The 22,470-nt window shown below is 44.5% G+C and overlaps 1 protein-coding gene and 1 long non-coding RNA gene across 9 annotated transcripts in view; one reads left to right on the top strand and one right to left on the bottom strand.

The window, feature by feature from the left end:
* LOC308585322 overlaps window positions 1-14,527 on the top strand; it is a 39,211-nt gene extending 24,684 nt beyond the window's left edge. Inside the window, exon 3 of the long non-coding RNA XR_014007272.1 lies at window positions 13,812-14,527. This is a non-coding gene — a long non-coding RNA (uncharacterized lncRNA). The remainder of the gene's footprint in view (window positions 1-13,811) is intronic.
* The window catches only part of LOC308585307 (protein FAM13A-like), a 48,781-nt gene that overhangs the window by 25,317 nt on the left and 994 nt on the right, over window positions 1-22,470 (bottom strand). For 2 of the 8 annotated variants that reach the window (XR_014007219.1, XR_014007220.1), the window contains exons 1-7: window positions 21,078-21,970; window positions 18,419-18,525; window positions 14,080-14,239; window positions 12,741-12,950; window positions 10,507-10,693; window positions 8,524-8,662; window positions 7,717-7,832 (exon numbers count right to left, since the gene is read on the bottom strand). Coding sequence is in view for 4 of the 8 variants with exons in the window: in XM_081190969.1 (XP_081047095.1) it covers window positions 7,767-7,832; window positions 8,524-8,662; window positions 10,507-10,693; window positions 12,741-12,950; window positions 14,080-14,239; window positions 18,419-18,448 (792 nt within the window). In the remaining 4 variants the exon portion in view is untranslated. The other 6 variants (XR_014007221.1, XR_014007222.1, XM_081190969.1 and 3 more) reach the window with 6 other exon arrangements.

Raw genomic sequence — 22,470 nt, 5'->3', positions numbered from 1 at the left:
AGTCTTGGTTGACCACAAACTTGACATGAGCCAACAGTGTGACGCGGCAGCTAAAAAAGCCAATGCAATTCTGGGCTGCATCAATAGGAGTATAGCATCTAGATCAAGGGAAGTAATAGTGCCACTGTATTCTGCTCTGGTCAGACCTCACCTGGAGTACTGTGTCCAGTTCTGGGCACCACAGTTCAAGAAGGACACTGACAAACTGGAACGTGTCCAGAGGAGGGCAACCAAAATGGTCAAAGGCCTGGAAACGATGCCTTATGAGGAACGGCTAAGGGAGCTGGGCATGTTTAGCCTGGAGAAGAGGAGGTTAAGGGGTGATATGATAGCCATGTTCAAATATATAAAAGGATGTCACATAGAGGAGGGAGAAAGGTTGTTTTCTGCTGCTCCAGAGAAGCGGACACGGAGCAATGGATCCAAACTACAAGAAAGAAGATTCCACCTAAACATTAGGAAGAACTTCCTGACAGTAAGAGCTGTTCAACAGTGGAATTTGCTGCCAAGGAGTGTGGTGGAGTCTCCTACTTTGGAGGTCTTTAAGCAGAGGCTTGACAACCATATGTCAGGAGTGCTCTGATGGTGTTTCCTGCTTGGCAGGGGGTTGGACTCGATGGCCCTTGTGGTCTCTTCCAACTCTATGATTCTATGATTCTATTCTATGATTCTATGAAGCCGGTTTGAACCAGTCTAGACTGGTTGGAACTGGTTCAGACCGGTTGGAACTGGTTGAAGCTGGTTTGAACCGGTTTAGACCGGTTGAAACCAGTCCAAGCTGCTTGGAACCGGTCAAAGCTGGTTGGAACCGGTCTAGACTGGGTGGAACTGGTTCAGACTGGTTTGAACCAGTCAAAGCCGGTTTGAACCGGTCTAGACTGGTTGGAACCGGTCCATGCTGTTTTGAACTGGTCCATGCTGTTTTGAACCGGTCCAAGCTGGTTGGAACCGGTCTAGACTGGTTGGAACCGGTTCAGACCAGTTGGAACCTGTCAAAGCCAGTTGGAACCAGTCAAGACCGGTTTGAACCAGTCCATGCCAATTTGAACCGGTTGAAGCTGGTTTTGGCAGTCCAAGCAGGTTGGAACCAGTCTAGACCGGTTGGAACCGGTTGAAGTCGGTTAGATTTGGTCTACACCAGTTGGAACCAGTCTTCAACCCATTCCAATTGGCTTCGACAGGTTCTGGAGAGGTTCCAACCAGCTTGGACCAGTTCAAACCTGTCTGTACCGGTTCAAACCGGCTGTAACTAGTTACAACCAGCTTGGACCGGTTGAAACCGGTCTAAACTGGTTCCAGCCAGCTTGGACCAGTTCAAACCGGTCTAAACCGGTTCCAACCAGCTTGTACTGGTTTGTTCCACGTTGTGTAACACTGAAGAAAAATTGTCCATTGTGGCCCACTCTCCTGAACTTTCCTCAAACGCCACTAATAGATTTTCGCACAAATGAAGGCCTCCAAAATGATATTCTGAATGTTTCAGAAAGCATTTCAAGCTAGTTTTCTCCTTTGTTCAATTTAATTTTCTTTCTTTCTTTCTTTGATTCCAAATCTTTGATACAATTAAACAACCCCCAAAACAAAACTTTGGAGTGAAAAGGGGCACATGAGCAGAGTCAACTCATTCAAGTAGCCAATGTACAAAATGTTACATCAGAATTCAAACAGCACATATGTAGGTTTTATATGAAAGATGAATTATGTAATTACCCTTATTCTAAGGCACTCAAGACGGTATCCATGGCCTTCACAGCACTCCATGAATCATTTTGGTGGAGAGACGTTGAGTGGCTCAAGGTCACCAAGCGAGAGCTTCATAGCTAGTTCTCTCCATTCCTTGTCCAATACTCTAATCACACCATGCCGACTCTTTGGAGCAAAGGAATAATCTGAAACAATTTGCATTCCCTCTGCTCCTAGAAACTAGCACAGAACATAAAATGAACTTGCTTCAATCTCCCTTATTCATTAATATCATTGATGGGTTAATTCATGTCTATGTGGAAGGAAAGGAGTCCCTGAAAAATTAATTCCCTCCTTCTTCTCATGTGACAGAGGAAAATGGAAGCATCTGTTTCACAGTTCCTTGTGGTACCCAAACTTGGGGAACTGTGGCTTGTTTAAACAATGCAGGATCAAACTATGGTTTCATATCCTAGCTTGTTCTCAAAGCAAAGTTAAAACTAGTGATTTTGTGGCCCTCCAAATGTTGTTGAATTACAGCTTCCATACTCCTTGCCTATTGGTCATGCTGGCTGGGGCTAATGGAGGTTGGATTCCAGCAATATTTGGAGGGCTACAGGTTACCCATCCCTAGAACTCAGTTCCTCAAACCACAGTTCCTCAAGTTCAGTCATCACAGGACTGGTGGTTAGACTAAAACTGAAAGCAGAAGCTTTTACTCTCCTATTCTGGTGAGTGCAAGATGAGAAGTGAGGAGGGAATTGTGCAATGAGTCACTGGGTACTTGGGCAAGTCATATCATAATGTTAACAAGGTATATTCAGACATTCATTTGAAGTCAATGGGATTTAATCCTATTAAGTGGGGCTAGAATTGAAACTTCAGTCTCAGCATTCCCATGTCAAATGGGATAAATGGTTTCTAGAACACATTCTAGCTGCCTAATTCTTTAAACAATGTACTGTTTATGTATGTGTAATACATGTGGTCTAACGCGGCCACAGATCATGAAGCATCTGTTCTTACATTCAGTTCTTACACACAACTGTAACTCTATATTACATTGATGTGCGTGTGGTCTTGCTAGCTGGCAGGAGACTAGTAAACACATAGCTGGGCAATGGATGTAAACAGAGAGCTTTGTCTATAGCAGCAATGGCCAAACTTGGCCCTCCAGCTGTTTTGGGACTACAATTCCCATCATCCCTGACCACTGGTCCTGTTAGCTAGGGAATTAGAATCATAGAATTGTAGAGTTGGGAGGGACCCCAAGGGCTAACCTCCTGCAATGCAGGAATATCTGCCAAAGCATCCATAGAAGATGGCCATCCAACCTCTGCTTAAAAACCTCCGAGGAAGGAGGGAGACCGTTCCACTGTCAAACCGCTCTTCCTATCTGAAACATTCTGAGAATTCCAAGGAAGTGCAGTATAACAAATCTCTCTCTCTCTCTCTCTCTCTCTCTCTCTCTCTCTCTCTCTCTCTCACACACACACACACACACACACACTATTCCAAACTGTACAAGCACTGAATATGTGTAGACGAAGGAATGCTTTTCAGCACTGAGTGGAGGGGTGTTTTTAAGAAATGTTAATTCTTTTGCCCTTTTGAAATATTTTGCAAATGGAGATTATCCTTGTAATGTGCTTTGAAGTTTCTCTGCTTTGGCTTAATCTTATCTCCTCCAGCAAGTCACTCCAGAGTCAATGGCCTTCCTCCAAACAAAACAAAACAAAACGTATTTCAGGTTGCAACGCACTTCAACTTAACAGTTCATTTGCCTTAGAAGCAGCTATCTCGGTGGTACATAATGAAGAGACTACTTTTGATCTACTTAGGCTAGTCTTGAAGCTAAAAGAATGAAATTTGCTAAAGGAGATAAAAGAGAGAGGAATGTACTCTTGCGTTGCCTTAGCAACCAGAAGACGCTTAGGTTCTTTCTCCGATATCTGACAAAATGACTGCTGTGGCTTTCAGTCCGGGTCAGCAACATCAGAAGGGCTTGGCAAGTGGAACTATTAGCAATATCTGTTACATATTCATTTTTTAAACATAGTGCAGAATTCATGGTAAATACCCACATGAATACATCCTAATGCAGTGCTTACTAGATTGCCAGAGCCTTGTGGTTCCTGATTAGGCATTCCACAAACGGCAGATAAGATTCCCTTCGAAACAGCTTGCTTACCCATTACTGGTCTCTTCTAATGGACATCTGTGGCAGAGTGCTAGGTGATCCCTACAGCATGGGGTCACTTCGTGCAGGTAAATGGTGAGGCCCAAATGGGCCTGGTCAATGACCCACATGTCCTGAGTGTACACGCTGGCTTTGCTATGTGCAAGGATTCCACAGCAGATACTCAGCTATTGAAGAGGGTATATGGCATGTGGAAGAACTGGACATTAAACAGGGTAGGGGGGAAATGCAGGCACTGATCCCTTCAGCTGGGAGGAAACACTTCCTCCACCAAGGTATGGAGATAGATAGATAGATAGATAGATAGATAGATAGATAGATAGATAGATAGATGGAGTGTAGTTCTATATTTCCATCAAAACTGGGCACATGTACACACAAAGGCTGCATATACAAATATGGAGTTCACCTATATGAACTAACAACAGAGGTTTATTCAAGATTATGTGAGCCAAGATTTCTCAGGAGAAAGTTTTCTGAGAAATTTATTGTTTTCCCTCACCCAAACTCCTGGCAAATATTTACACACACACACACACACACACACACGAACACACACACACTTAAGCAGTCCAGAAATATTTCAGCCCATATTATTCTTTCATTCATTTTTATTTATAATATCTATGTCCCAGTTAATGAGTGACGTTTCTAAACAGCTCACATGAAACAGTTAAGATCATTAAAAGATCTATATTACAACAGTTAACCAAAATACAAAAAAAACCCACATCAACAAAAGCAAAGAATACATCAGTAAAATGGAGCAGTGCAATGAAGCTTACAGGCCAGAGAAAGCCTGCATAAATTGATGGGTCTTCAGAAGGTATTGCTACCTCATGAACATCACATGGTTTATGTCCCAGAGAGCGGTGCCACTACTGAAAAGGCCTGCTTGCAAGATGCTATAAAATTGCATCCCATCATTTTTCACATCAGAAAGACCCCCTTGGAAGATCTGAGTGACCAACCAGAGGTATATTGTAAAGGGGAAGGTGGGCTGCTAGGTATCCTGTCCCCAAGCTGCTACTTATCTGTACCACTGAGACTGAAGTCACCTGAGAAAGACTTGTGCCACTGGCTTTGTGTGGGAGGCTGCAGTATCCACACACATAGAACAGCCTCATGGGACCAAGCCAAGTGGCAGCAGTGTGTGTTTGTACCTAGATGTTACAAAATACAGAGCTGCTACTGCCAAAAAGAGCAGCCCCATGCCAAGTTCCTCCTCCCCTGCCCCACTCTATAACATCTGCTCCCATTTGCCACATGTCCCGATATCTATAGGACTATCAGGGGCAGAGAAAACTCAGAACAACAACATCCAGAATGAGGCAGGCCAAATCCAAAAGAGAAGAAGAGGAAAACTCAGCTGGGGGTGGGGGGCAGTGCTGTTGGTTTTTTGGTGGTTGTTTATTTTGCAATGTCTAGCACTGCTCTATGCAAAGGCAGCACCCTATGGACTGTAAATGTAAGATCAAATAACAGGGACTTTACTGACATGGATTTCATGTTGAGGGATGTGAAGGTCAGACTTGAAGCACAAATAATGATTATAAAAAACCGATCAAGCAGCTGAATTCAGAAAATATTCCCTTTGCTCGATGGACTTGGCAGACTCCTTGTTATATTTCCTAAGAGAAATATGCAAATATTAACTGTGTTGATAAAAGATATTTGTGCAGTAGAGTTACAGCAGCAGCAAAATAGAACATATTGTTATTTTTAGAAGGTCCCACTCAACCTGACCAGTGAAAAAGATTCTAAATCAAAGCTATTCATTTTGTTCCCAGAGATTGGCAGTGGGGTGGGGGGGGAGGGAGAAATTAAGTTTGGCTGCCTCCATATCTGGCTTCTTGCATTCTTCCAAATACGGCTCCATACTTTGGAACAAGAAAAGAGTGTGTGGGTGTCTGCAGGGGGAGCCTAAAGGAAAATTAACATGACACCCACTGGATAAATAAACATGGGTGCGTGTATGAAATCAGAAAGGAGAAAAGAGAATCGCTTGAAAACAGTAGAAGATGGAAGGGAAAGGTGGTGTGCACAGGCATGGTTCAGCTGTGCTGACCTTTTGCTGTCAGAATCCGATCCACACCAACTGCAGCCTCTATTCTAGGGGCAAGAGGAGAAGCCCCAGCGGAAAATAGGAGGGACCACAGCTTTCAGGTTTCTAGTTCAATGGCTGACCTCTCCCATTAAATGGAGACAGTTTCCACCAGAGGCAAAGCTTCTGCCTGTGTTGGACAGATTTGAAGTCAATGGGGTGGCGGAAAAGCCTGACCCTGTGGGAGGCAGCTTCTATCTTCTGTTGGGAAGTAGGAGTGGGGGTGGATTAAGGGAATCTTTGGAAAAATGGGAATGGGTCGAAGGAAAGAAGTGTGTGTGGGGAGAGGTAAGCAAGTGAAAAGCAATGGGGTAGAAAACAGCAGGGGAAATGACCCAGAGTTTCACATTTGCTGGCCCAGCCCACAGCCTGAATCACCCAAGGTTTCTTGGGGGGGGGTGCTGACCAGTAGCAAAATGTGCCTGCAATGTGTCATTCTCTGCAAAGCTCTGTCTCCAGACACTTAAACATGCACATACATGTGAGAAGAGCACTTAATTCCTAGATGCTTTCAGAACACCGAGAAATAAAGACAACAGGGATATAATGACATCTCTTGCAGAGTCACAGTGGAAATTCACCTGAGCCTTGTTTGCTTCGCTTTGTGAAATAATTTTCCTAAACTCCGAAGGTATTATCAGTGGAAATTATTTCCAATTGTGCATCGTTCTGGATGGCTGGAGAGATTTTGTGGAGGGGAGTAGAAATGTTACTGCCTATTGCTTTGGATTAGCACAGAACCTAGAGTAATTTGTCCTCTTGGAACAAACGAGAGACAGATGGCAAACAGCAGCATCTAGAGAGAGAGAAGCACACTACAGCCAACAGCATTAGCCTCTCAGAAACAAGGGGCAAAGTGCAGCTAGTAACATTTTACTGACAGAGCATGGCAGTAACCATCCTATAACCGAAAACATGTCAGGGAATTGACAGTCATCCCCAAAGAGTGTTCAAAGGGATGGGGCAAGATTTATCAACATCCAAAGGCCCGGCCTTGAATCCATCCTTCAGAAAAAAGGAGAAGAGCCATTTGTTGTGACATACACACATACACACACACACCCAATAGCTATAGTAATATTATCAACAGAGGTCAGACACTTTTGTTAGCAGCAGGATTTGTGCCTTTGGCATATGATACTGCCTATGCACATTCAACTGTTTGTTTTAAAAGTCATTTCAAGTGTCAAATCAATGAGTGGGCCAAAGTTATAGGTGCTACTAAGAAATAATCACATATAGTTGGAAATAGGAGGTAGAGTAGGAACTGATTCACCACCTATTTTGATTGCTGCTATTCCTCCCCATCCCTAGGGGCAGCAGCAAAGCTCTCCAGAATGACTCCCTCCCAGCAAGAGAGAGGCATTCTGGAAGTCCTTGTGGAGTTTGCCAGGCTCTTCCTGCCCAGTGGTGAGGTTCAAAAGGGCCTTTACTTAAGAGGAAGCCCTTGCAGAGTCTCACAGCTCCCCCACCCATTACAGGAGCAGCGGAGGGAATGTTCTTTGCATCTCAGTGTTTTAATTAAGGATATAAATTTGCACACCTATGTCCCCAAACATCTGATTATCCAAACGGATCCTTTGAGTTGTTATAAATCAGTCATAATGACATTGCTGTGCATGTGAACAGAAGAAGGGGCAAACTGTAAAAAAGACCTTGAAAACTGCAGGTTAAAATCCAGCCAGTTGCCACCAAGTGGAACAGTGAGATTCCAAAACGCAATACTGACACCATGTGGAGGGAAGGGGCCAGCCAGTCTTTGGTTGCTTGCCGCATACATTATGGATGATGGATTTCCTCTGTCTGTTGTGTCAGCTCTTGGGACAATGGGGCAGGGGAGAGAATCTGTGGGGAAAGCATACAAATGATTGGAATGGGATGGTGAGGCAGAAATAAGGGGGAAGGAGCAGAGTGATGTTATGTTGAAAACTGTTAATAACCTATTCTTTATAATAGATTTATAACAGTGCAAGAGAGATCAAAAGGTCATTTTCAACCCCCTTCACCGTATATTAGAGGCATATATGTCCTCTGTCATTAACCCCCAAAATCTAAACTGCATTGCAGCCAAGTTCACACAAACAGCTTATCAAATGGTGAAATTGTCTCTTGACTCTATGTTTGAAAGGCCACTTCTCCTAAAAACATCTTCACACCTAGAAAACCAGCTTGTCAATAAAAAGACAAGGCTGGAACCCTTTCCATTATTAAACCAGATATATCATAATTATAAAGTGCACTATATTTAAGACCCTTACATGAAACTTGACCAAAAAAATAGATTTAAACTCAATTGCCCTGGAACAATTTATTAGCGCCTTCAGTTTAAACAACATTCTCTTTAAAGCTGATCATTTGTATTCTTTGGCAGGGGAAATTATCATTTAAAAACCAAGTTTCCCATCTGCACTCAATGTGCTACTGATAAACCAAGCATTGACCATGGGGTGACTTCACAGTGTAGTTGAGAAAAATACATACCTAGGAGTTAATGAGAAATTATCTGTTGACCCAGTCTCCCTTAATAGCTCCTTACCTGGGGGTCACCTGCCTCTGTCAGTGAGAAATAAGTGTCAGGGCAGACCACAAATATCTCCGCATGGTGCTGAAGAATATATAGGAGAATGCCATTGCATACTGCTTGTTTTTTATGAGCTGAGGGGCTGCAAGGAATTCTGAAAAGGAAAAAAGAAAATGGAATGCCATCAGTTTAATGGTCCTCATACTCTAGCCCTATGAATCATCAACCACCCAGTCTGGTGGTCATTAGAAAGGAACTTACAGAACATAAATGTTTTAAGTGCTTGCCGTTATGTTTTATAAAAGGAGGAAATGAAAAGATAAATGTGCATGTTGCAGACAGCTCGTGTGTGTGTGTGTGTGTGTGTGTGTGTGTATCAGCGACAATTTTTGCTGAACTTGCCATAAGGAGAGGGAGAGAAAAAGAAAGAAGCCTTTTCTGCACTTGCTTTTAACAAGTCAGTACATATTTGATGTAGCATACTTCTAACCTGAATTATTGTTAGGAATTGTGCTTGCTATCCTGCTTTGGCAATAGTTATTTGTATGTATAATAAAACTGTTATTAAAATATCTGGATAAAATCTGGTAACTCCATGGTAAAGTCATCGAAATATTGCAAGGAACTGAAAGCTCACAGCATGCACACAGTGTGCGCATTATATATAACATGGCCAATGATGCTGTTGTTCTCTAATGGAAAATGCAAATGTTGTGGTGGTGGGGAAGAGATTCATTCATTTTTAATGATATTGTAAACAGTAAGTTTCTGTTTAATCCAGACATTAAAAATATTTGGGTGTTTGGTCCTGCTGTTAATTCAATAAAGCGATTATTGGTGTAATTATGAAGGCTATATAAGTTATGGTACATCAAAAGAGGGTTGTAAAACGGTGGCATACTTCATAGTCTAATGCTGTGCATCCTCTCAGGCCCATATAAATTCTGAAGCTGAATATTAAATTGTCACTCACTATAATTAAGTGATAATTTAATGCAGTCAAGGTCCCCAGCAGACAGGCTGGGAGAGCAGATAGCCACAGAGGGGGAAATGCATCAGCAATGTCAAGGAAGCCACTTTCAAAGTAGATGCAGTTTGGTAACTCTGATTGTAGTTGGACCAAGGTCTCCTCCATGTGTGTGTTTCTTTCCTTTTCTTTTTTGCAGATGTTTTCTGCAGCATGTCATTGGGCAGCAGCATTAGTGATGGACTGCACCAGCCACACATAATTCTACTTTGTCAGTGGTGCCACAATGCTTCCTCAATATTATGGCCATTTAGAGGGACACTCTTGCACTATAGCAAGACAACTGCAGGACAAAATAAATAAATAAACAAACCAGAACGTTTGTGGTATGGAAAGTTACAGGATTTCAGTTAGAAGTTATGGGACATGCACTGATGCATGGAAACAAAAGCAGTCCTAAAACATCTGTCCTAAAACTTCTGCAAGAAAACAGTATTTAAAGGAGAATTGTGTATAACAGCCCTGATACCATCATGAACACACATCGTCATGAACGCACAATGAAAAGCACATCTGGAGGAGCTCCAAGACTGAACATGGCGAACAAACTGCCATGAAAAAGTAATTCTGCTATTACTTACAAACTTGTAAATTCCAAGGCACATGGAAACTCAGGACACTTGCATTTTAAGTCAGTTTAAGCATACTACCCTCGGGACCAGAATACACAACCAGCAAAATCATTTGCGTAAACTGTTTCCTGAACTATCCCACTTCAGGCAGTGAAATAAGTTTGAAAGCTCCCATGTGGGAACAACTCTTTGTAAGTGGAAAATTAATCTCTCAACTAGGCCAGAACCCTTCTCTCTTGCATGTATTTCTAGACATAACATATCCAAGAAAGGTTGAGGGCTTCTTTAGAGGGAACATTCAAGCCCCCACCTGCAGACTAAAGGAATGTTGCCAGGAAAGTCATACCACAGGAAAAGGGAATTTACACATTTTATACAGCAATCATAACAACATCTTACCGGAAAAGGGTGGGGCCAAAAACAATGGCAAGGTTCTCCATTGTCATGTGGTTCTCATCGCTATGTGCTGCCACTTTGACCAGAAATCTAATAAGGAAATGGAAAAGGCTATAGTGGGCTTTCGGTAGGCTGCTTAATAGCCTTCTTAGGGTGCATGCTGGGTAGTCTGCCATGTCGTTTTTATTATCTGTGAAGGATTAAATGGTAATCATTAACTAAGGTTAGCATAAGTTGTAGTTACTACTGCTAGTGTTTCATACTTACTGAGTACCAAGCGTGTGCAAGGTGTTTTGTACTGAGGTAAGATGGTCACTGCCCAGAGGGGTGGCAGAGAAGCAATGACAGCATAAACATGAGTGACATCCTGTGCAACAGTGAGGTGTATGATAGGGTTACCAGACGTCCCCGTTTCCCGGGGACAGTCCCCGGATTTGCAAATTTGTCCCCGGACAAATTCCATCACCGGAATGTCCCCGGATTTCATCTAATGTCCCCCGGAAACGTGGCAGCGGCAGTCTCAGCAGCCCGGAGCCAGCCTGGTAGCGCAGTTGGCTCTGGCTGGCTTCAGGAGGCGCCTGCCATTTTGCCTCGCTGGAAGTCCCCATATGATGTGTTGCGCACAAGTCACATCAAATGGGGTATCGGTGTAGGGGCTGAAGACACAGTGCTGGGTGCCACCGCCAGGCAAGAGCTGTGCAGGGTCCTTGAGTTTGGTGCACCGCTGCAGCTTAGCGCTCAGCTAGCCGTCGGCACGCTGGGCAAGGCCGTCGGCTCCAGCTCAGCCTCCGAGTGGTGCTTGGGCAGCTGCAGCTGCTGCTCGGCTTCACCATTGTGCTCCTCGACTTGCAAGCGGCGGCTTAGCTTGTTGGCCAGCTCTTTGTTGGCCATCATGGATGAGAGGCGAGCAGGAGACGAGCTGATCCAACCCAAGCGCGCCTCCTCCCGCTCGCTCTGCCTTGGGACCGCTGACTGGGCGCGCCAAAGCATGGATGGGCAGCCGCCGGACGATGCCTGTGCAGGAGATGGCCAGACAGGCGGGCAGGGCAGCAGCAAGCGGAGGCGGTTTCTGCTAATGCTTACTCCCAAATAAGACTATAGGGGATCGCAGTGCAAGGTGGGAGAGGGAGGGAGGGAGGGGGACAGCACAGCTAGCGCTGCAAGAAAGGCCAGGACCCAGAGGAAGGCCGCACAGAGGAGACCACAGAAGAGAAGATATTGCTTTTTTTAAAAAAAAGATCTTTTTTCCTTTTTTATTATATATATGTATATATTATTTGCCGGTATTTATAGTGTCCCTGGATTCATTGAAATAAATCTGGTAACCTTAGTGTATGAGCATCATATGCTCTTGAAATTCTCCAGTCAGTGGGTAGGAGAGAAACAAATGACGGCCAATCTACACATACAGACATATCACAGGAAATGGCCTTCTGGGAGTTGCACCACTTCAGACTGCGGGTAGGAGATGCTCCCCTATTTGTTGGGGGGAGGAGTCCTCAGCATGGAGAAACCTAGAACCCTCCTTCTTGACATCACCACACAAGCAGAGAGGGTTGGGGTTTTGGTTTTGTTTGGGGCTTTTTTCAACCTAGGAAAGCAGGTAAACATGCAATCCTCACTTGCAGTCTGAACTAGGTTCCAGGAAGTTGCATGATTTCTTTGCATAAGTAGATCAGCTCTAAACTGGTATTAGGGAATACCAAAAAGATTTTGCTAAACAAAGTTTGTCTTGAGGGTTATTGGAAAAAAGGAATGTGGTCTAATGAGCAGAGACGGAAAAACCTTTCCAGGCATATGTAGTGATATAGCTGAAAGCACAGGGATGAGAGCAAAGCAACCTGCAGTTAATTAACATGTGAGCTTGAGAAGCACGGAAGAAGTGAAAAAGGGTAAGAAGGGGGAACACAAGAGGATATAGATAAAGACTTTTAAAGCTTGATGAAGAGAGTGACAGCAAGTCAGTGTACACAAATTGATACCAATGGCCACAAACCATTATGCAATCTTGAGCAGATCCATGTAGTGTTCATCATTCTCTGAGTTTGTTCAGCACCTCTTATGCTCAAGGTCAAACGCCTTCATTTGTGTTTGACAAACTGGCTTCTAATTACAGAATAGACCAAAATATATGTATCATCCATTTCACCCCTCTCCCTGATCAAGAACCTTTGCACGTGTATCTTTCCAAGATGTGGCAACATGCCCACTTGAACAAAAATATGTAATTGTTTTACCTCCAAAAGTAGCTAAAATATTGGCGCACAGATTGTCAGGGAGAACAGCGACTGGGAGCTCATTCAGGAAGAGTTTAAGCAGGCTGGCAATGGAATTGACATCTCCTTCGTTAACAAGATCCACCTCCTCTCCTTGGTCATACTTCTCCTTCAGCGCTTTGATTTTGGTCACTGAGCCACTGATCCGAAATAGGCCTTTGTGATTCAGACCTATTGAAATAGGCAACATCCTATAGTAACAGCAAATTTCTTTTCATACTAATATCCATGCAGAAGGAGGGGGTTGTGGGAACACTAGGATTTGAAAAAAAAGTAGGGGGGAAGAACACCTGCTTCCTCACATACTGTCTCAGATGCATGACTGCATCTCTAAATTTGTTCATGTATGGTAGGAATGGTTTCTGGGTATGCTTTTGTCATGGCAACAAAACTAAACAACCTGGTAGTTAATCAGCATCTTTGTAAGCAAGAAAACATTTTCTTTAAGTGATATGAGAAGTACATGGCACTAAAACACTCCCCCCCCCCCCCGTAGAAATAAGATAAATCTATCATTTCAGCGTATGAACATTATGAATATTAGTGAATAAATATACCGTCCTGATCTGTCAAAATCAATGGGAGGCCTGGTGTCAATTCTAAAATGGTACTTAGCTCTGTACCTAACAAAATTGCATAACTATTCCTTCGGGTTACCTACATGAAAATCATTTATTGCTATACTTAATTTCTGCTTTATTGTTTTACAAGTGGTTATTTGCAAAGAATATATGACTAGAGGTAAGGCAGGTGTCTGTTACCAAGAACAGATTTTGTGTTCTCTCTCACCCACCCACCCCAAAAATGGGTTGAGACAAAAATTCTCAGAAAATTTCTGAGATTTTTCTTTTTCTCATTCCCCTAGGAAAAGAAGGTAGCTTTGCAAAAAATTCTCCAAACATTTTCTTTAAAGATGTGTCAATGGTAGGGAAAGAGTTGGGATTCACCAATGAAATAATTGACGTAAGTCTTTTGATTTTTAATGGATCTAAGCAGAGTATGACTAATATTGGATATCACCCTCTATTTCAGAACCCAGAAAGTGCCTTAGGGCATGCCCAGGATTGATGACATCATAGACACTTCACCAGATGCCCACATCAGAGGCCTGAAGCAGAGCACAGGATCAATGATGTCATAATTGTTCTGGACAGAGCCACAGGCCATATGAAATCCCCACTTCAAATGCTGCTTCCTAACCAGATCAGGAAGCCACAGAAATTCAGTGCGGAGTTCAGCATTTTTACTGAAAGGAACAAAAGAAATTCTTACAAAGTTCAGCTAAAGATAATGAACTTACCAAACTCTTCTAAATATTCCACCAAGTGCTTGACAACGGAAGGAACAGGAAATTGAGTTTCCTCTTGGGCAAAGTAGTCAAGAGGAATGCCAAAAGTTCTCTGAGGTTGTGGTCCAACTTTATTTCTACAGTACTTAATTTCTACAGAGGATAACGACTGCTGCAAACAGAAAGAAATGCAACACCTTCTTGAGGCCTCTTTGCACCATTGATGCAAAAGAAATTGAAAGAGCAGAAAAGATCTAATGAGCTTGGAAAGTTTTTTGTGGGGATGGGGTTAAAAATGTATTGTATTCATACAAAATATTGGGAGGGGGGGGGGAATCTCAAATTGGCAATGGAAATTTGGTTCTGCCAGCAGAGCAAAATCAAAGGTTCCCACTGCTCCCATTATTGCCTTTTAAAGCAACCTGAGTCAGAAAAAAGATTCCCGTCCAAATAATTCCAAGCTTTGGTTTTTCTAGTTATTGGTTTGTTCTGTATACCACCACTGTATCAAAATTCAAGTGATTAGACTAAGATTTTCTCTAACCATGCCAAATTTCTTGACTTCTCAAAGACATGACACAAAAGGAAAAGGGATTGGGAGGGAGAAGAGGGGAAAGGAGACAGACATTAGTTTTCAGTTGTGAGGTTCTTGCAATGACCAGTTGAAGGGACAGAGTACAGTGGTGCCTCGCAAGACGAAATTAATTCGTTCCGCAAGTCTCTTCGTCTTGCGGTTTTTTCGTCTTGCGATGCACGGTTTCCCATAGGAATGCATTGAAAATCAATTAATGCGTTCCTAGGGAAACCGCGTTCAGACCAGGTCCGGGGACAATCTGTCCCCGGACCTCTTCTGAAGGCTGGGGGGGGACAAGGGCTTTTCTTCCCACCCCCAGCATTTTAAAAAACCCTGGGACAGCGGAGGACTTCTCCGCTGTCCGGGGCGATCTTAAAATGCTGGCGGGTGGCATTTTAAAATCGCCCCGGACAGCGGAGGACTTCTCCGCTGTCCGGGGCGATTTAAAAGCCCCTGGGAAGGCAGGCAGGGGGGACAAAGACTTTCGCCCCCTGCCCGCCTTCAGAAGGTGTTCCCGCCCCCCGCCCCACTTCGGAACAGCTTTCCGAAGTGGGGCGGTTGGGGCAGGTGTCCCCGCCCCCCCGCCCCACTTCGGAACAGCTTTCCGAAGTGGGGCGGCTGGGGCAGGTGTCCCCGCCCCCCCTCCCCACTTCGGAACAGCTTTCCGAAGTGGGGCGGCTGGGGCAGGTGTCCCCGCCCCCCTCCCCACTTCGGAACAGCTTTCCGAAGTGGGGCGGCTGGGGCAGGTGTCCCCGCCCCCCCTCCCCACTTCGGAACAGCTTTCCGAAGTGGGGCGGCTGGGCAGGTGGCCCCGCCCCCCCGCCCCACTTCGGAACAGCTTTCCAAAGTGGGGCAGCTGGGGCAGGTGTCCCCGCCCCCCCGCCCCACTTCGGAACAGCTTTCCGAAGTGGGGCGGCTGGGGCTGGTGTCCCCGCCCCCCCGCCCCACTTCGGAACAGCTTTCCGAAGTGGGGCGGCTGGGGCAGGTGTCCCCGCCCCCCGCCCCACTTCGGAACAGCTTTCCGAAGTGGGGCGGCTGGGGCAGGTGTCCCCGCCCCCCCGCCCCACTTCGGAACAGCTTTCCGAAGTGGGGCGGCTGGGGCAGGTGTCCCCGCCCCCCCTCCCCACTTCGGAACAGCTTTCCGAAGTGGGGCGGCTGGGGCGGGTGTCCCCGCCCCCCCTTCGGAACAGCGTTTTAAAATGCTGGGGGTCGGGAGCGAAGCGCTGCCGACCCCCAGCATTTTAAAACCTTCCCGGGACACTGGGAGATTTTAAAATGCTGGGGTTCGGCAGCGCTTCGCTCCCGACCCCCAGCATTTTAAAACCTTCCCGGGACACGGGGAGATTTTAAAATGCTGGGGGTCGGCAGCGCTTCGCTCCCGACCCCCAGCATTTTAAAACCTCCCCGGGACACGGGGAGATTTTAAAATGCTGGGGGTCGGCAGCGCTTCGCTCCCGACCCCCAGCATTTTAAAACCTTCCCGGGACAGGGGGAGATTTTAAAATGCTGGGGGTCGGCAGCTAACGCTTCGCTCCCGACCCCCAGCATTTTAAAATCTCCCCGGGACAGAGACTTCTCTGCTGTCCCTTGGAGATTTTAAAATGCTGGGGTTCGGCAGCGAACGCTTCGCTCCCGCCCGCCAGCATTTTAAGATCGCCCGGGGCAGGCGGGGGAGGAAGGCAGGCGGGGGGAGCAAAGACTTTTGCCCCCCGCCGGCCTTCAGAAGAGGTCCTCTTCTGAAGGCCGGCTGTGGGCGAAAGTCTTTGCTCCCGACCGCCAGCATTTCCCTACGGGCTTTCGTCTTGCGATGCAAGCCCATAGGGAAATTCGTCTTGCGAAGCGCCTCCAAAACAGAAAACCCTTTCGTCTTGCGGGTTTTCCGTCTTGCGAGGCATTCGTCTTGCGGGGTACCACTGTAGCTAAAAGGAGTAGCTAAAGGTTTCTGGTTCCTCAGCAAAACTGAGAGGGAGGATCTGCAGTTCTGTTATAGCCTGATAGAATGCCCAAACATCTTCAAAATACTCAGCAGCTGATCATAGTACTGGCAGTTTTACAGAGTACTTTACTAAGTATTTTTTTAAAAAATAATAATAACATTTTAATATTTTTATTTATTACAGGTTTTAGAAAATTGCAGCTGCATTATAAACTAAAATAGTCAAACAATCCATTCTTCATGATGCAGGTTTTCAGCAAAGGCTACTCCTCCTAATGCACAAAGTAACTTCTGCATAAATGGATTATTGACTTTGAATATGATCTCTTCCAAGGAAGGAAGGAAGGAAGGAAGGAAATACAATTCTGACTTTTTTGTAATTTTCCCAAAAGCCACAAGTAGGGGCTATTTAAAAAAGATAAAATCACACAGATTACCTAAAAGTGAGTAGCTGAGATGTAAGTTAAATATCATGCATGAATCATCATTGCAGATCTCACACTGAATTTAATACATCTTGATCTTTCACTTATTAGCTAGTATTTACAATGTTGATAAATTGAAAACATCTATTTATATCTTCTTTTCAGGTCAAAATACTCTAGTGTCATTTACATAATACACTTCTTGCTCTACAGATTTATAACAGCAGAACAGAGTAAAATTATGCGCTCTGCTGGGTTGTTTACGTCTGTTGCCATGGCAAAAATATGCAGATATAATTCCTGCTAGAAATGGACAGCCTTAAGACTGCAATCTGATGTACCTTTACTTTGGAGTGAATCCCACTGATTTAATTGTAATTTACTCTGCTCTAAACAGAATGAAGAGTCAAACTGTACCAGCTATGTCAGGAAAATAATAGCTGCTGCAATTCTAAATTTCATGATTTTCAAGAAAGGCTGGGCTATCAATAGCCACTAGCTATGATAGCTATGTGTGATCTCCAGTGATGGAGGCAGTATGCCTCTGAATACCAGGTTCTGGGAATCAGAAGTCAGGAGAATGCTGTTGCACTCAAGTCTTGCTTGTGTGTTTTCCATCAGCATCTGGTTGACACCATGAGAACAGAATACTGGACTAAATGGGCCTTTGGCCTAATCTAACTAGGAAGGGGGTGAGAACTTGGTTAAGCTTGCATTTATAGGTCAAACTATCTAATTTGCAGTTCTCAAAACGGGTGGTAGTCAAGAAAGTGTTACTCATGTTTTACCCACAACAATTAATTAACTTAAGTTAGGTCCATTGATTTCAATGGTCTGCTCGGAGTAAAATTTAGTTGATTACCACCCCTTGTTGACAAATACACCTGTTTTCAAGGGAGCCAGGGAAATTGCAATGTATCGTAATCTCTCCACTGAGCACTGAATAATTGCAATAAAACTTGGAACATCCATCTTTGACCTTTTACATTTGAATTACGAACACCGGCCTCAGCTCCCACATGCCACCCTAAGCCAGGTGGTGCAGAATTCATTGCAATGCAGTATTAAATGTGAATCTCAACGACTGTGCTTTACTAGTTGTTGTTTTCTTAGAGCAAATCATACTGAAATCAATGGGGCTTGCTTCCAAGTAAATATGCTTGCAATCAATCAGGGTGTTGAAAAATAAAATGCAGTCAGGAGAAAAAACAAAAACACTGATTGAATTGATAGTCCAAGTTCATGATTTGTAAAAACAACCCTTAAGTCTCCTTCAAATATTCAGGAATGTTATTTCTGATTCTGGCAGTCTCTGCATTTTTTTAATCTTCAGAGATAAAATAAAGACCTCATTTGCTTTTTCAGATGTGGATCAGTCACAAGTCAGAAACAATTAGCTAGTAACATTCCACTTACACAGATCGAAATGGAGGCACCTGTTCCCATATTAAGCCTGATCAACCAAGCTCCACTGTGCCGAATGTCATGTTCCTTGGTCAATCCATGTCATCTTCTCAGCAACTCTGCATGCAACCATTCAATACATTAAAATAAATGTATCAGTTCATGCAGATTCTTACTTTAATCTAGCCTGATCTAAATTAAATAATCTAGTTTATTTTTCCTCCTCTAACAATAATTTTTACTCAGTCAGCTCTGTAGCTACAAAAAGTTACTGAGGTGTCATAGCCAATGGTGTTACCATAGTGCCTAACACACACACACACACACACACACACACACACACACACAGCAGCACAGAATAACTTCCGACATGCTCACAGCCTGCTTGACATTCAGCTTTTGCATTCCACGGGGAAGTAACTAGCAGAGCTGCAGATTATTCCTTCCTGCCAACCCTGACCACTTCTTACCCAGGAGATATCATTGCTTACAGATGAAAACTAGAGAGTCATAGCGCTCAAAATAGTGTGCCAAATTGTGAGGATTCCACCTTTCTTCTTGGTAATATTCTAGCTCTTATTCAGAGGGGGTGGGACTGTAAAAGTGAATAGGCAATGTCTGGTGAAATACTAGAAGCCAAAGACTGGCTTGGGGTGATTTCCAGTGGCCAGGATTTACCATTTCTGTGCCCTGCATTCTCCTCACCATGGTTAGTGGAAGCAGACTAAATTATCCAAATAGAAAAATATACAAACACGCGCTTTATGTGTGTCATTTATGTTGTTTGCAGAATTCAGGTGTGAGTGTGGTTTTGTGCAGAAAATATTGTTCTATGCTATGGCTAGCAGAAAATATTTTTAAAATGGGACAACTAATGCACATTTGCACAGCGTGCTTGATTTATACAGGTTGCTTTTTCTGGTGCAGAACTTTTGTCACAGAATTTGGATTTACATAAATAAAGAGTTTTAATTCTATGAGGTCGCCACCATTGCATTCCCTGGACCAGGGGTTTCCAATCCAGTGACTGCAGGTTCACATGTGCACACAAAGGCCTTCCCTGGTGCCATTGCGGTCCCTTTGCCCCACTGAAATCAGGCTTGAAAGAAGAATTCTGTTGTAGCCAATATAACAGGTTGTGGTGTGTGCGTGGGGGCCCATGATATTTCTTAAATCTCCAGAAGTGCCCACAGGTAGAAAAGGTTGGCAACATCCACTCCAGATAGGAGCCTGGGTGCCAGAAATATATTTTCCCATAGAACCTCAGTCTCTCACAAATCTTTTCTTAACACTGATACCACCTAACAGAAAGGCCTTAATAGCTATGAGGTGTGTGCATTTTGACACAGCTGCACAATGCATACAAAACTCATAAAAGAGATGTAATCGTAACAGTGCAATCCTAACCCTTTTATCCGTGTTTCTAGAGGGGATTATTATAAGGCTGAGGACTTTGCCAGCACGGAGGGAACTGGAAGCTATCACTGGTAGCTCTCCTACCAGCTGTAAAACAATCCGTTTCAGGACAAAGTACTGGCATCTTTGGAGTCGCTAGATCCAAAACCCTGCAGATCCTCAAAAGGGACTAATTTTGTGTTTGGTGATGGGGTGGGGGAGGAAGCCACTCCACCTTCCGCCCTCAGTTGTGTGAGCGTTAGGGTTTGGGACACAGCAGTCCATCTGCCACTCTGCCATGGTTTAGGATTGCCTTGTCCAGTGTTAAATCTCCCTTTAGAAAATCAGTTTTGGTTTCCTGTAAAAGTGAACACATAAAACATGCACAGCGGCTAGTATCCAAACAACCGCACTAATAGTTCCACAGGCCCAAAAAGATATCGGGCCTGCGTTTGTTGAGAAGCATCCCTTCATGCCACATGGCAAACTGAGGCTTTCAAGAGGATTGTATGCTATACAGCCGTGCTGCTCAAATGGGGGCCTTGAGCCACTTCCAGGAAGGCCTCACTGCCCCGCAGCCTTTTGGTTGGAGCAAAGGAAGCGCCGGCAACCTCTTGCACATGTTGAGCAAAGGTGGCTGGCAGAAAAGCTAAGTTTAGAAGAGGGAAGGAAGGCCTGCCCTCCAACTGAGGGGAGAGGGGGCCAGAGGAGATGCTGAAATGAGAAGGGCGGTTTTTCTCTCTCTCTCTTTAGGAACTGCAGCAGCCATATTGTTATATTTAGTAAATAAACGAACTTGGAATAGAAACGAAGAGTATAAGAGAGGAAATGCAATTATGGAAGGAGAGAGTGGACACAGAAGGGCTGTGCGGGGAGGCGGCAGATTAGGTACAAGCCGAGTTTGGGAAAGAACGGGAGAAATCACAGGTGGCCATCTTGAGAGATATGTGGGGGCGGGAATAGAACAAGATAAAAAGCCTAGTTTATTTCATTTAAGAGCTTATGGACTTCCAAATTCTGCCTAAAATGGGGAGGCTGAGTCACAACACCACAAGACAGGAAATCACGGTGTCAAAAAGGAGAGGCAGAACTGAGCCATTTCCGAAGGTGGATTAGATGCGAGGCGAGAACGTCAGCGTTTTGTCGGCCGTGCCGAGCTCTGCCGCCATTTCGTGACTCCTTGTGACTAAGGCAGGCCCCACCCAACGGGCCCTGGGAGTAGGAGGCCTGAGAAGCAGCCCCTGCTGCCATGCACCACAAAGAGTTTGTGCCTTACAAGGTGTGGCGAAGCTCACTGCCGGTTTAAGCTCGTCTCTCCCGGCTCCTGGCAGGCCGCAAAGAAGCAGGCAGGCAGCTGAAAGCTTTCCTTCCAGAAGGCGGAGGAAAGTTCTCTTTGTCTTGAGAGGCTCAGCATTAACTGCCATTCATTAAAATCAAACCCTCTCTGGGCGATTCCAATGCGGCTACTGATATTGCCAGAGTGATGTTGCTACAGTTGATCGGAGGACTGACTTTTGACTTGTGCACGGACACCAACACATTTAAAGCGCTCTTATACCGCTTTAACAGCAAAATCTCCCCAATAATACTGGGAACTGTCATTTGCCAAGGGGTGCTGGGAATTGTAGCTCTGTGAGGAGGGTCTTCTAACAACTCCCAGCACCCTTATGAGATGACAACTCCCAGCATATGAGATGACCTTCAACAAGCACAAGTGGAAGATTTTAAGATATGTGGATACCATATACAGATCTGTTTGTTACTGGACCAACAGCTACACACACCCCTCCTGCATAAAACTATTGCTTTGTTTCATTGTGGTTTAGTATGACTTACTTGACTATATTTCTTTTTGTTGTTGTCTTTTCTTAAAGTTCAATTTTTAAAAACCCTATAATTAAAAAAAAAATCAGCACCTCAAACAAACTACAGTTCTCAGGATTCTTTGGGGTGGGGTGGGGGAACCGTGGCTGTTAGAATGGTATGAGTATAGTGCGCTACTCATAAGCGGGGTAAAATAGCAAAAAATAAAATTGCAATTTCATTCACTTCTCCTTTGAGCCACAAGATGGAGATGAAGCACCAGGCGTCCCCTGAACTGAATTCTTTCTGCACATAGTACTTGAAAACATGGCCTTCTGGGCCTCTCATGACTCTCCCCAACCATAATCTTTGCTGGCCCTGATTCACACCTCAAATGTGTCCTTAACTCTGATAATGCTTCTTGCTTGTCTGCATGGAAGATAGCGAGGGGTGCATGTGCGTGTGTAGAAACCAGCCTTCTGTACAAAGGCAAAAATTACATCCATGGCTCCGCTCGCTTTTCTGCTCACCACTGGCATGTGGTCCTTGGAAGGTTGATCAGAAAGGAACAGGATCCTCAGGCTGGAAAAGTTTCAGCACCCTTGTGCTATGCCAAGTCATTGCTTAGATCAGTGCAATGCAGAAGCAAAATGAGGACTGGCTCAACCATGATCTCTTATATTTTGGAAATGTACATCCAGGTTTTTTTCCTTTACATTTTTTGGGGCCCCCAAGAGAGTGGGGCCCTAAGCTATAGCTTGTTTAGCTTATACATAAATCCGGCACTGGTCTGGTGTCACTTTATGTACTATGATGGTCCGCTTTTAACACTTGTATGTCAGTCCTGTATTTACAACCTCTGCTCT

This window comes from Podarcis bocagei (genome assembly GCF_964188305.1).
Source record: "Podarcis bocagei genome assembly, chromosome: 4".
Lineage (NCBI taxonomy): Eukaryota > Metazoa > Chordata > Lepidosauria > Squamata > Lacertidae > Podarcis > Podarcis bocagei.
The sequence above is the reverse complement of the archived record's forward strand: the minus strand, read 5'-3'. Positions and strand labels throughout refer to the sequence as shown.